Here is a 14,424-nt window from a genome sequence, read left to right as displayed (position 1 = left end):
TTAATTATTTATACAACCTTTTGCCACATCATCCAAAGTCAAAACCCAGTCAGCAAATGTGGTAAAAGGGTTTGGTAAATCCAGGTTTTGGATTTTATAAGGGGCGTTTGCTAAAAAAAAAATTCAAGGGGGCCAAACCGAAACTCGCTATATTGGCAGGGGGTGAAGTATATTAAACCCTTTATTTTATTTTATTTTTATCTTGTATGTGATCACTCGCAAGATGAACCAAAACTCCTTTACGGGTTACTGAAACTTTTTCAAGATAATATAGCCCTCCACAATATCTACCACTGCCAATCTTCTCCCTAGTATGCGTATTATGAAAAACACAATAATAAATTAATGTGGTTTAGTTAATTTACTGATAGAGATAAGATTTCAATTCAAAGTGGAAGCAAATAGGACATCATGTATGGATAAGGAGGGTGAGAGGGTTACTTTACCAACATCTTAAATAGGAGATTTAATTTCACTGGCAATAATAATAGTAGTTTTAGAAAAATCATTAGAGAAATAAGTAAACATAAGTGGATTGTAACACCCGTAATTTAATTAATTATTTAATTAAACTATTTTCGATTATTTGTCGTGAAATATGGAGATTGTGAAATGTCTATTTAAGTTGTGTGGTTGTTAGTTGAATTAATCGGTTAAATTAATTAGTCGATTAATTAGTTGATTAAGTTGTATAAGTAGTATTAAAATAATACTATGTTATTTATATGGGCCTATTTAATGGCTAGAAGTAGTAATAGTGAGGTGTAGAAATGAGGCCCAATAGAATAATAGAATAATAGTATTATTATTATTATTATTGTTGGTTGAATAAAAAGAAATATAAAAACTAGAAGTAGCAGTAAGTAGGAGAATTAGGTTTTTAGCAGAAGAAAGAACAAAAGCTAGAGCGTGAGAATAGCAGAGCAGAGGAGAACCAAAAAGGGGCAAAAATCTAGAATTCGATCGGAGACAAATTATAGAGCAACCTTCAATCCAAGGTAAGGGTGGGGTTCTGACTCTATAATAGGGTATATGATAAAACGCATGTGGGATTGGGTTTGTAAAATTGCTTCTGTTTGTGTTTGGTTGATTGTGGTTGATACTGAAATTTAGTTATTGTTGATTAGTTGTCATTGAAAAATTATTCGGTGTTGATTGGACATAAATTGTATGTTGTTGTAATACTGTTAATTTGGTATGTTGATTGAGAGAGGAATTGAATTTAGGCAAAGTTTGTGAGTAGAAGAAAACAAAAAAAAAATAAAAGAATGAAGGGGCGACCGCCCCTGTGTGCAGGAAGGTGGCGACTGCCACCTTGTGTCTAGGAGGGGGCGTCTGACCCATGGTGGTGAGCAAGGAAGGAGCGCCTGCTCCCATGCTTAGTCAAGGTTAGGGGGCGCAGGCTCCTATGGAATGGGGCCACCATCACTTTTATATTTTTTTTAAGTGAATCTTAGGTACTTATACCAACCATTTAGTGATATGATCAATCTAATTCATATATACTACTTTATGATGGCATCTGTGACTAAGGGGAACAAGAGTAATATAATGGAATAATTTAACAGCACTAATGTTGAAAGTATAATGGAGTACTTTTTTAATTATCGTTTCCACAGGGATTGGTGTGATATTACCGTCGTTCTACAGCTTACAATTGTTTTAAGCTTAAGTTTCATAAAAGGTTTTGGTTTTGGTTTTAGTAACGGAATTGTTTGATCTCATAAAACTATCGATAAAAGAGAATTTTGGTTTAAAATGATAGGTAAAAGAATGTCAAGATTAGGGTTCAATAATCCACTTCATATGTATTTTCTTGATAAAGCATGTGAACTCATAAATGACAAATATAATCACATATCCTCTCAATATGTTTCATCTCTAAACTATATTGTGAGTTTTACCATTTTGATCCTTAGATGATCTCTCAATCTAACTATCAAAATGACAACATTCAAATCTTGATATTAGTGAATATTAACTCACAAAGCTATCTCTAAACTTTATTTGTTGATAGATGAAAAACCTAGTTCAAGACTTGAAAACTATTTCTCAATAAGAACTCAAATCACATATAAATATAAACACAAGGTTTTTCACCATATATTAATCCTCACTTGTTCACATATAAAGTATCAAAAGAAATACATAGTACAAGAAAGATTATCTACCTCTAATCTTGACACCAAGAAGGATTTAGCCACACATTTCCATGGTGATTTGAGCAACAAGTAAACAATCAAGATTTATGAACATCAAACTTTAAGTCTCAAAGATTGACGGTTGAAAGCTATGATTTTGGTTAGCAATGGAGGATCTAGGGTTTTTGCACACAAAATGGTGTATTTTTGGTCAAGAGAGAGAAACAAAAGATGGAATGAATCACAAAATATCTACAAAGTACTCTAAAAGCATGGTCAATCTGACCAGATTCGCCGGGCGGCTGTTTTGCTTCACCGGGAGAAGCCCACTCAAAAGCCCACGTGACCCAATTCAAAACAAAAGAAGGAAGCCAAGATATCTTCATTCGCCCGACAAGCCAAATGCTCCGCCGAGCGCTCCATGACAGAATGAAGACCACATTTTTGCCCCCTTCGCCTTTGGCTCGCCAGGCGGACGCTCGCCTCCAAGTTACGCGCCGGGAGAACATCACCAAACACTGACAACTTCAGCGTCGTCCAAATCTTCGATTCTTTGGCTTTTTCCCCAAATTTTCTGCACTTTTGCGATCACCAAACACTGAAGCACTAGAAAACACATTAAAAATACAAATATTCATATTTTCCAAAATCACTTATTTAGATAAGCTATTTTACTCAAAAACATAGAAAAGGGCTTAAAATTGTCACATTTTTACATGATAATCAAACTACTCTTGACACTTAACAACTAGCAGATTGCAATTAACAGAAAATTGATACAGTAACAGAAGCTAGATTAGAAGAGTTTTGGAAATAGCAGAGTCGATGTATAATTAACCGTAGTAGGAATGCATATAAAAATATTATAGACTAGAAGTATAATTGTTGGAACCACGACAAAGAAGGCTAGTAATGGTAAAACAACAGAAGAAAATTAGCAGGAGAATCAGTCAGTGGACTACATGAAATTAAGGGACTAATACTAACAGGTGTAACAATACATAGCAGAAAATATTAATAGTTGTAACAGAAAATTAATTAGCCGGTATAGTTGAATTGTCCGAATATTTATGGAACTGTGTAGCATAGTTGGTTGATTCGGTGAGTTGTATAATTTGCCAAAAAATGAGAAACTTCATGTGGTATTGAATTGTGTTTAACGCATCTATTGATTGGCAAATTAAAGTTGTAGGCTTATAGCCAATGTTGATGTTGTTTCTATGTTGTTGTTTAACAATTGTTGTTGTGTTGTTGTTGCCGCATTCATTGTTGTCGCATAGATAGCATATTCAAGTTGGAACTGATGCTCGGTAAGTTGAAAGTTATGAAGCGATGATTTTATATAATTTGATCTAATATATTGTTTAACATACACTCAATTATATTGTTCGATATCTCACCCCTTCTGTTTAAATGTTACCCCTGTGTTGATAACGTGCAGGTAATCCAGAGTGAAGGCTGCTTACCTTCATTAGTTGGAGTCAGGTGTTGGTCTCTCTGACACGTAACACTCAGGGGGATGAACACATGTTCTCTTTATTTGTTGGTTTTATTATGTTGTTGAATTTTTAAGTTGTTTTCCTTAAAGACTTGTTGTTTTAAAGTCGTTTTGAGTTGGACATAAGAACATGTTATTTTAAGTTGAATTTTGTGAATCTGCTGCGTAGTAATGAAAGTTGTTTTATTTTTAAAGACTAAACAGGTTGTTATCGGTTCATTTGAAAATTATGTGTTATGTATCTGAATTATATGTGATTGATAGTCGTTAGTTTTAAGTTGAAAGTGTAGCATCCTATGTTATGTTGGAAATTTTATACTCTGATTTTTATAATATTCGCGCGTAGAAATGGGGTGTTACATTAGTGGTATCAGAGCAGGTTGGTCCGTCCGACCAAGTTGTCGAGTCGTAGTGTTTTCTAACAATTGAGTATTGTTACTTAGTTCTAACTGTTGTTTATGTTGTAGTGATAAGTTGAGATGGCAGGAAGGAATCATGCTGCAATCGCTGCTGCTTTGGAGGCTATGGCTCATGCTTTGGAGAATCAGTCGAACGCTGACGAGAATGCTGGATCTCTTAGTTTGGCGACTTTCCAAAGGGAGAATCCGCCTACCTTCAAGGGCACGTATGATCCTGATGGAGCTTTGACTTGGTTGAAGGAGATTGAGAGAATCTTTCGTGTGATGGATTACACTCCAGCGCAGAAGGTTCGATATGGTACTCATATGCTAGCACTCGAGGCTGATGACTGGTGACTAGATACTCGTTAGAGATTGGAGACTGCAGGTGAGGAGATCACTTGGGTCGTGTTCCGTAGGGAGTTCATGAGGAAGTATTATCCTGAAGATGTTCGGGGAAAGAAGGAAATTGAGTTTCTCGAACTGGAGTAGGGAAATAAGTCAGTTACTGAGTATGCGACGAAGTTTGTTGAACTGGCCAAGTTTTATCCGCACTATAGCGAGGCGACTGCTGAATTTTCACAGTGCATGAAGTTTGAGAATGGGTTGCGATCTGAGATCAAGAAAGCAGTTGGATACCAGAAGATCTGTGTCTTTGCTAATTTGGTTGATAGTTGTCGGATCTATAAGGAGGATAATAATGCTCATTACAAGATTGTCAATGAGAGGGGGAGTAAGCACCAACAGAACCGTGGCAAGCCTTATGATGCTCCAGTTGGGAAATGTAAACATAAAGTTGCTGATGGTAAGAGAACTAGTGGGGGAGATGCTCCTGCTGGCGTGATTTGTTTCAAATGTGGGAAATCTGCTCATAAGAGTATTGTGTGCACTGTTGAGGTGAAAAGGTGTTTTCGTTGTGGTAAGACTGGGCATGCAATGTTTGAGTGCAAGCATAATGAGATGGTTTGTTTCAACTGTGGGGAAGAGGGACACATTGGTAGTCAGAAACTGAAGTAGGCACAAGCTGGTGTAAAGGTGTTCGCTTTGACTGGGAATCAGACAGGCGATGAGGACAAACTCGTCAGAGGTACATGTTTCATTAATAGTACTCATTTAATCACTATTATTGATACTGGTGCTACACATTTCTTTATTGATGCTGATTGTGTTGAAAGATTGAATCTTACGTTGACTTCTATGAATGGAGAAATGGTCGTCGATACTCCAGCTAAGGGATCGGTGACTAATTCTCTTGTGTGCTTAAAGTGTCCTTTGTCGGTCTTTGATAGACACTTTATTGTTGATTTAATTTGTTTTCCATTAAGAGGATTATATGTGATCTTAGGTATGAACTGGTTAGAGCATAACCATGTTCATATTAATAGTTATGATAAGTCGGTGAGGTTTTCTACTCCCGAAGAGGATGGAGTTGATTTGTTGTCTGCTAAACAGTTGCGACTGTTAATGAAAGAAGAAGTTCAGGTGTTCTCGTTGATAGCGTTGTTGTCTATGGAGAATCAAGATATAATTGATGAGTTGCAAGTGGTACGAGAATTTCCTGAAGTTTTCCCTGATGAAATTCTTAATGTACCGCCAAAAAGAGAAGTTGAATTTACTATTGATCTTGTACCTAGTACCATACTTGTCTCTATGGCACCATACATGATGTCCTCATCTTAATTGTCAGAGTTAAAGAAGCAACTGGAGGAATTACTTGAAAAGAAGTTTGTAAGGCCAAATGTATCGTCGTGGGGAGCTCCAGTTTTGCTAGTAAAGAAGAAGGATGGAAGCATGAGACTTTGTATTGATTATAGGAAATTGAATAAAGTGACAATTAAGAATAAGTATCTACTTCCACGAATATATGACTTGATGGATCAATTGGTGGGTGCTCGTGTGTTTAGCAAGATTTATTTGAGGTCGGGTTATCATCAGATTAAAGTGAAAGATGAAGATATGCAGAAGACGGCTTTCAGAACATGATATGGACATTATAAGTATTCGGTGATGCCTTTCGGTGTAACTAATACACCGGGAGTGTTTATGGAATACATGAACCGTATCTTTCATGATTATATAGATCGGTTTGTAGTGGTGTTTATTGATGACATCTTGATTTACTCTAAATTAGAAGAGGAGCATGCTGAACATTTAAGATTAGTATTGCAGGTTTTTAAAGAGAAGAAATTATATGCGAAGCTGTCCAAATGTGAATTTTGGCTAAAGGAGGTGAGTTTTATGGGTCATGTTATTTCAGGTAGCGGCATTGTTGTAGATCCACCTAAAGTAGATGCTGTGTTGAAATGGGAAACTCCAAAGTTGGCTACCGAGATTAGAAGCTTATTGGGATTACTGGTTATTATAGAAGGTTTATCGAAGGATTTTCTAAGTTGGCACTTCCATTGACTAAGTTAACTTGTAAGGGTGAGGCTTTTGTGTGGGAAATTCAACGTGAAGAAAGTTTTACCGAATTGAAGAAGAGGTTGATGTCGGCTCCGATTTTGACATTACCTAATCCGGGAGAATCTTTTGTAGTGTATTGTGATGCTTCTAAAATGGATTTAGTTGGTGTGCTTATGCATAATGATAAGGTAGTTGCTTATGCGTCAAGGAAATTGAGAACTCATGAAAAAAACTATCCGACGCATGATTTAGAGCTCACTGCATTTGTTTTTTTACTAAAGATTTGCAGACATCATCTTTACGGTTTGAAGTATTTAGTGATCATAAGAGTTAAAACTATCTATTTGATCAGAAGGAATTGAATATGAGACAACGAAGGTGGTTGGAGTTGCTAAAAGATTATGATTTCAGTTTGAATTATCATCCAGGTAAAGCTAATGTTGTGGCTAATGCGTTAAGCCGAAAGACTTTGCATATGTCGGCAATGATGGTTAAGGAGTTGGAATTAATTGATCAGTTCAAAGATATGAGTTTGGTTTGTGAAGTGACCCGCAAAGTGTTATGTTAGGAATACTGAAGATTAATAATGATTTTCTGGACAGTATCAAAGAAACTCACTCCTCATTTTATAGGGTGGCTTTACCGCCCAATCTTTCGAATTTTCATGATGTGTTTCATGTGTCGCAACTCCGGAAGTACATTTCAGATCTGTCTCATGTGATTCATATGGATGATGTGCAAGTACGGGATAATCTTACGGTGGAGACGATGCCGATACGAATCGAGGATCATGAAATAAAGACTTTAAGATGCAAGGAGATTGCGTTGGTAAAAGTAGTCTGGTCGGGAGCTGCCGGAGAGAGCATGAGGTGGGAGTTGGAAAGCAAGATGCGGGAATCCTATCCCAAGTTGTTTGAATTAGGTAAATTTTCCAGGACGAAAATATTCTAAGTGGAGGAGAGTTTAACGCTCGTAATTTAATTAATTATTTAATTAAATTATTTTCGATTATTTGTCGTGAATCGTTGAGATTGTGAAATGTCAATTTAAGTTGTGTGGTTGTTAGTTGAATTTATCGGTTAAATTAATTAGTCAATTAATTAGTTGATTAAGTTGTAGAAGTAGTATTAAAATAATACTATGTTATTTATATGGGCTTATTTAATGGCTAGAAGTAGTAATAGTGGGGTGTAGAAATGAGGCCCAACAGAATAATAGAATAATAGTAGTATTATTATTATTAGTTGAATAAAAAGAAATATAAAAACTAGAAGTAGAAGTAAGTAGGTGAATTAGGTTTTTTGTAGAAAAGAGAACAAAAGCTAGAGCGTGAGAATAGCAGAGTAGAGGAGAACCAAAAAGGGGCAAAAATCTAGAATTCGATTGGAGAAAAATTATAGAGCGACCTTCAATCCAAGGTAAGGGTGGGGTTCTGACTCTATAATAGGGTATATGATAAATCGTATGTGGGATTGGATTTGTAAAACTGCTTCTGTTTATGTTAGGTTGATTGTGGTTGATACTGAAATTTAGTTATTGTTAATTTTTTGCCGTTGAAAAATTATTCTTTGTTGATTGGACATAAATTGTAGGTTGCTGTAATACTGTTAATTTGATATGCTGATCGAGAGAGGAATTGAATTTAGGCGAAGTCTATGAGTAGAAGAAAAAAAATAAAAACTAATAGAATGAAGGGGCGACCGCTCCTGTGTGTGTGTGTGTGCAGGAAGGTGGCGACTGCCACCTTGTGTCTAGGAGGGGGCATCCCCCCATGATAGTGAGCAAGGAGGGAGCGCCTGCTCCCATGCTTAGTCAAGGTTAGGGGGCGCAGGCTCATATGGAATGGGAGCCACAATCACTTTTATATTTTGTTTTAAGTGAATCTTAGGTACCTATACCAACCATTTAGTGATATGATCAATATAATTCATATATACTACTTTATGATGGCATCTGTGATTAAGGGAAAAAAGAGTAATATAATAGAATAATTTAAAGCACTAGCAAATTGCAATTAACAAAAAATTGATACAGTACTAAAAGACAAATTAGCAGAGTTTTGGATATAGCAGAGTCGATGTATAATTAACCGTAGTAGGAATGCATGTAAAAATATTAGAGACTAGTAGTATAATTGTTGGAATAACCACAAAGAAGGCTAGTAACAGTAAAACAACATCAGGAAATTAGCAGGAGAGTCAGTCTGTGGACTATAGGAAATTATGGGATTAAAACTAACATGTGTAACAGTACATAGCAGAAAATATTAATAGTTGTAGCAAAAACGTATTTAGCCGGTATACTTGAATTGTCAGAATATTTACATAATGTTGTAGCATAGTTGGTTGATTCGGTGTGTTGCATACTTTGCCGAAAAATGCGAAATTTCAGGTGGTATTAAATTGTGTTGAACGCTATATTAATTGGCAAATTAAATTTGTAGGCTTATGGCCAATGTTGATGTTGTTGCTATGTTGTTGTTTAACAATTGTATTTATGTTGTTGTTGTCGTATTCATTGTTATCGCATTCATTAACTGGCAGTTTCTAAGTTGAGAGTTTTGCTCCATTGGTACCACATGCATGTACATTGTATGAGTCACATCTGGTGTCGCATGATTAAGTTGTTGTTGTGTTGTTGAATTGTGATGAATTATGTTGTCTGAAAGTTGTGAAGCGGTGGTTTTATATAATCTTAACTAATATATTATTTATCATACACTCAATTATATGGTTCGATATCTCACCCCTTCTGTTTGAATGTTACCCCTATGTTGGTAATGTGTAGGTAATCCAGAGTGAAGGCTACTTACCTTGATTAGTTCGAGTCAGGTGTTGGTCTCTCTGATATGTAACACTTGGGGGGGGTGAACACGTGTTCTCTTTATTTGTTGATTTTATTATGCTGCTGAATTTTTAAGTTGTTTTCCTCAAAGTCTTTTTGTTTTAAAATCGTTTTGAGTTGGACATGAGGACATGTTATTTTTAGTTGAATTTTTTGAATCTGCTGCGTACTAATGAAAGTTGTTTTATTCTTATAGACTAAACGGGTTGTTATCAGTTCATTTGAAAATTATGTGTTATGTATTTGATTTTTATGTGAATGATAGTCGTTGATTTTAAGTTGAAAGTGTAGCATCCTATGTTATGTTGGAAATTTTATACTCTGATTTTTATAATATTCGTCGGGTAGAAATGAGGTGTTACATGGATCATAAGTCACATGGTCAGTAGCATCAGTATTGATTATCGAATCGTTATTCCTAGTAATAAATGAAAGACTAAGAGAAAAGTTAGATATACCTGGCCTGATTACAAATTCGACAGTAGTAGAAACATGATCCTACATGTTTTCTGCCTTGTTATTGGAAGTAGTTTTATCCTTTTGGATGCCAATCTAGATAGTTAATGGAATTTAAAACATGTCTCCACAACATGATTATCTGCATTATAGCGAGTACATTTATGAACTCCTCTCTTAGGATACTTCTTAACAGCTAAAACTTTGTTTATCTCATATTGATTTAACTCTTCTTGCATAAAAAGAGATCATTGTTCATCAATGACCTTTGGCTCAATATGGATTGAATGGTCTCTTGTTGTTCTACATTCCTTAGGCAATTCTTAATTACACAAGCATAACTCTTACTAAGAGGAAGAGTAATATTTTGGATTTCTTGTGTGTTTTCAAATGAACACAAGTATTCCTTATATATTAACAAATTTTCTAAGAAAGGAAACATTTTTGGGTCGAATCTGCATCATAAACAATTATACTACAACTATAATCGATGATGAGCTAGCTAATTAGGAAAAAAATTCAATATCTAGATCTTAATCGATAAGAAATATTCTTAATTGATTATTGGAAGAGTTTGATCCATAATAGACTAGACAAGTGCCGTAATCAATTAGAGAGTTGATTTTTTCCTCCTGATTGATTAACTAAGCTTTCTAATTGATTAGTCTTTGACCATACTCATTTTTAAGAATATTTCAAAAATTCATGAAGTTTATAAAACCGTCTATGTGTGTGTGCCCATTGTCTTAGGACTTTGAGATCCTATAAAACAGATAAACAAATAAAGCAATGATCATTTGCAAGATTTTTCAACTGAATTCATTTCTTAGTAAAGATCTTCAACTTTATATTATTTTTGCACATATTATAAGAAACCTTCTTGCTTTTTTATTTGAATCACATTTTTTCTTTTCTTGATGATGCTTATGATTTTTCTTTACTTCCTTTTGTCAACAACAAAACCAAGAAGTCTCACACAATACATAGAACCACAAACCTATACTCTTATAAAGAAATTATCAATAATATAGAGAAAATATAACCCACCCCATGAGTTGTCACCCCTTGCCGGACCTCATAGATATGAGTGAACATATTCAAAATATCTACTAGAATTATATACACCATTCTCAAACTTCACCCTATGTTTTTTTTTGTAGTATGCAATTATCACAAAATTACAGTTTATTCAAATTTTCACCATTGCTCCCTCTTTCGAGAGAATCCTTCTTGAATTAATCAATTTTGTAACAAGTGGATCTTTTAAATTTGACTTATCAAAAACCTTGGACTTGGATTTGGACTTTGACCTGAATGTCTTCCCTCTTCTAGTTTCCTCCTCTCACTCTTTCCTCTTGAGACACTTAGGCCTTCACCATTTCGGCCAATTTTCAAATCTTTCATCTATGATAACTCCTTTGATCGTATGGTTGTATGTACTTCATCCAAAGTAATAGTATCTTTCTTACCATGAATAAGGACATCCTTAAAATTCTTAAAGGATATGAGTAATGAGCTTAACAAGAGTAAAATTTTGTCCTCATCATCAACTTTCTCCAAAATATTTTGAAAATCAATAATAATCTTAGAAATTTCTGCCAACTGCTCCATAATAGATTTATTATGCACCATACAGAAATAATAAAGTTGTTGTTTCATTCACAATATGTGACTCAACTACTTTCTCATATACAAATATTCAACCTTAACCCACATCTCAATCGCGATCATCTCTCTCAGAGTCACAAGATAATGACATTTATGACTTTATACACCATCTCAGTATTCTCTACTTATGTTACACTTGTAGGTATCAATGCATTACCATTGAATGTCACCACACACTTTTTTTGAATTAAGATTGCTTACAGCTTCTCCTAACACAGTACTCTAAAGTCGTTGTCTTCGGAAAACTTCTATATGTCCCACGGTGAGCGCCACTTGTTATGAAATTGATATATTAAATCACACCAAGACATTTGATACATTGTACAAAGAATAATTACAACCAACAAAATGAATACAGTTCAATAACAATATAAAACATGAGAACACATAAACTTTTCCCTAGTTTAATCAAATTGGTCTACTTTCCAGGAGATAAGAGCTCTTGAATTAAATATACTTCATAGTTGTTACAAGAGATTACATTATGTGTTATGATTAGATAGCCTTCAAAGTTCTAAATAACAAACTCTATTTTTTTACCTCAATTGTTTCTCAATCTCTCTAACTAACAATATAATAATCACACAAATCCAATGTGTATGAAGTGCTTTCCAAACTCCTTTGGTAGTCCTAAAGACTTCCAAACTCCAAGAATAAAATCCTATGAATTTCTACCATTCCTTCTATCTAGGATTTCTCCACCTTATGAAACTTGTACTCCACTTCAAATGAGAGAGAATCATATTTATAATTGTTAAAGCCTAAAGATCCAAATCTGACCTAAAACAAGACTCGTCATTTAAATGGATCTAAAAATCAAATTAACTCGTCCTGATACCTATGTGTTGGTGTTTCGTCGGAGAACATCCACGATCACCGCCTCTCAGCTCCGCCATGTTGCTCGTCAAAAAGATGACTGTACTAAAAACATGTTTTTCTCACTTTTTCACTAAGGTGTTAAAGACATATTACAACATAACCATCATTTTATTTTGCGATTTTGAATTTTTCACTAAGGTGTTAAAGACATATTACAACATAACCATCATTGTATTTTGCGATTTTGAATTATTAGTGCAGTACTAGGAAGATTACAAATGCATTTTATATATTGTGATATAACTCTCTAAAAACCATGCACATAAAATTCAATTTATATGTCAAAAGTTATGTTAAATTTGATTTCTGTAGGGTTTGGTGTTTAAAAAACTATATTGTATTGATCCCTTATTTAAAATTTCTAAACTTTTGTCTGGTAGATATATATAATGTTTTTTTAATAAATAATGGTATATATAAACACAAAAGATACAACGATCGAAAAATTACCTCTTTATACAAGAAAGATGTAAGGTGTTCTAATAATGGAAATTACAAGCCGTAGAAGAATCATTAACTGACCTAAACCATTTCCAAGAAGTGAGCACTATAGCGCTAAAACACTCGTCAAAGATAAAAATATTACCTTTAAACAAGATTGCATTTCTCATTCCCATAAATTCCACAATACCGCAGTCCAAATAATTTCTACAGTTAATCGTTCGTCTACCGCCTTAATGTTTGCATAATAATCTAAATAGTTCCTCAACTCTTTGTTCGACAAATCAACCGAAGATCCTATCCACTCTCCAACTTTGGACCAAATCCTTCTAGTAATTGGGCATCTATCAAAAAGATGATGAGCATCCTCCAAAACCTGAAAGCAAAAGACATAACAACAATCACATTCCTCAATTAAAATCCCTTTATTTTTCAGCTGCTCTCTAGTAGGCAACCTCCCCAATATGTATCTCCAAATGAAAATGCCCACTTTAGATGGAACTTTGAGCTCCCACATTAATGTTATAAACACACTAATAATCGATTCTCATTCTCAACATACATTAACCGATAATTGTTTTATGCGACCCATTATATCTTAGTTTTTTTCTTTTTGCCTAAGGGCCAAATGATAGAGTTTTAGGCTTCAATTTTTTTTTAAATTTTGAATTATATATTTAATTCTTTTATGGTATTTATGAATTGGTTTTTAAAGATTTTGAGGAAGATGTTTTTTTTTTGTGTTTGATATTTTAAAAAAGTAAAAAAAAAAATATATATAATATATCCAAATATATCATAGTATTTTTTTAATTTATATAAAATTGAAATAACAAAATATAAATGTAGTTTTTCGAAGTCCTTTCTTCTAAAATCCTTCAAAAATTAACTTATAAATATATCCTTAAAACATGACAATATAATTACAATATTCACCTAATAATAGTTAAATTGTGCAAGTCAAGGAAAGACAATATTTTGATGTGTAAATAAAATTGTAGGAGTATATATAATTAACCTAAATTTAACTTTTAACATAATTGAGGTAGCTTAATGCAGATACAACTATAGCTACTACAAACTACTTTCATATTAGGCAAGGGACACAATGAAGAAGAACAATCAATTTCTCCGAAACAATGATAACGTGATCCTATGATGTAAAACAAGAAGACACGGGTGTTAATTAAAGGGGTGCAAAATATGTAAAAAGTAAAGAACAAAATTTGAAATTGATGTAAGAAAGTGCTTACCATAGCCCTTGATATTTACAACAAAAAATAAGGAAATTAAGGAGATTACTCCGCAAAGAAATTTAAGAATTTTATTCATTTTTTCTCCTTTTTCAAATATGAAACACATCATTTTTATATCAATTTGTTTAGCACTAGAGAAGCATGAAATACTTCATAAATGTAGTTTTTTTTTTAATGAAAAGTCTTTTACGTACATCCATTGGCCATGATTGTCCCTTTATATCACTTAATTAAGATCTAAATATAACTAAATACTTTTTATTAACCATTTATGTATTTTATAACCTTTCATAGATATGAAAGAGAAAAAAATCTCCAAAGCAACAATATAATACTATTGAATGATAATACCAAATTTCTGTCATTTACTTTTGAATAATAAATATTTGATAGATATTTGGATGCACAAACATCAATATAGGCTAATTAACAAATATTTA

General features: G+C 33.7%; 1 protein-coding gene across 1 annotated transcript; it reads left to right on the top strand.

Annotated features, from left to right (window-relative positions):
- The first annotated feature begins 4,118 nt into the window (after nucleotides 1-4,118).
- LOC131641294 (uncharacterized) lies at nucleotides 4,119-5,717 on the top strand. Its single transcript, XM_058911598.1, has 3 exons — nucleotides 4,119-4,390; nucleotides 4,598-5,050; nucleotides 5,213-5,717. The coding sequence occupies exons 1-3, from the start codon at nucleotides 4,119-4,121 to the stop codon at nucleotides 5,715-5,717; spliced, it is 1,230 nt and encodes a 409-aa protein (XP_058767581.1).
- Nucleotides 5,718-14,424: the final 8,707 nt, after the last annotated feature.

Source organism: Vicia villosa, unplaced genomic scaffold, assembly GCF_029867415.1.
Source record: "Vicia villosa cultivar HV-30 ecotype Madison, WI unplaced genomic scaffold, Vvil1.0 ctg.003619F_1_1, whole genome shotgun sequence".
Taxonomy (NCBI): domain Eukaryota; kingdom Viridiplantae; phylum Streptophyta; class Magnoliopsida; order Fabales; family Fabaceae; genus Vicia; species Vicia villosa.
Note: the sequence above shows the minus strand (reverse complement) of the source record. Positions and strands in the feature narration are given on the sequence as shown.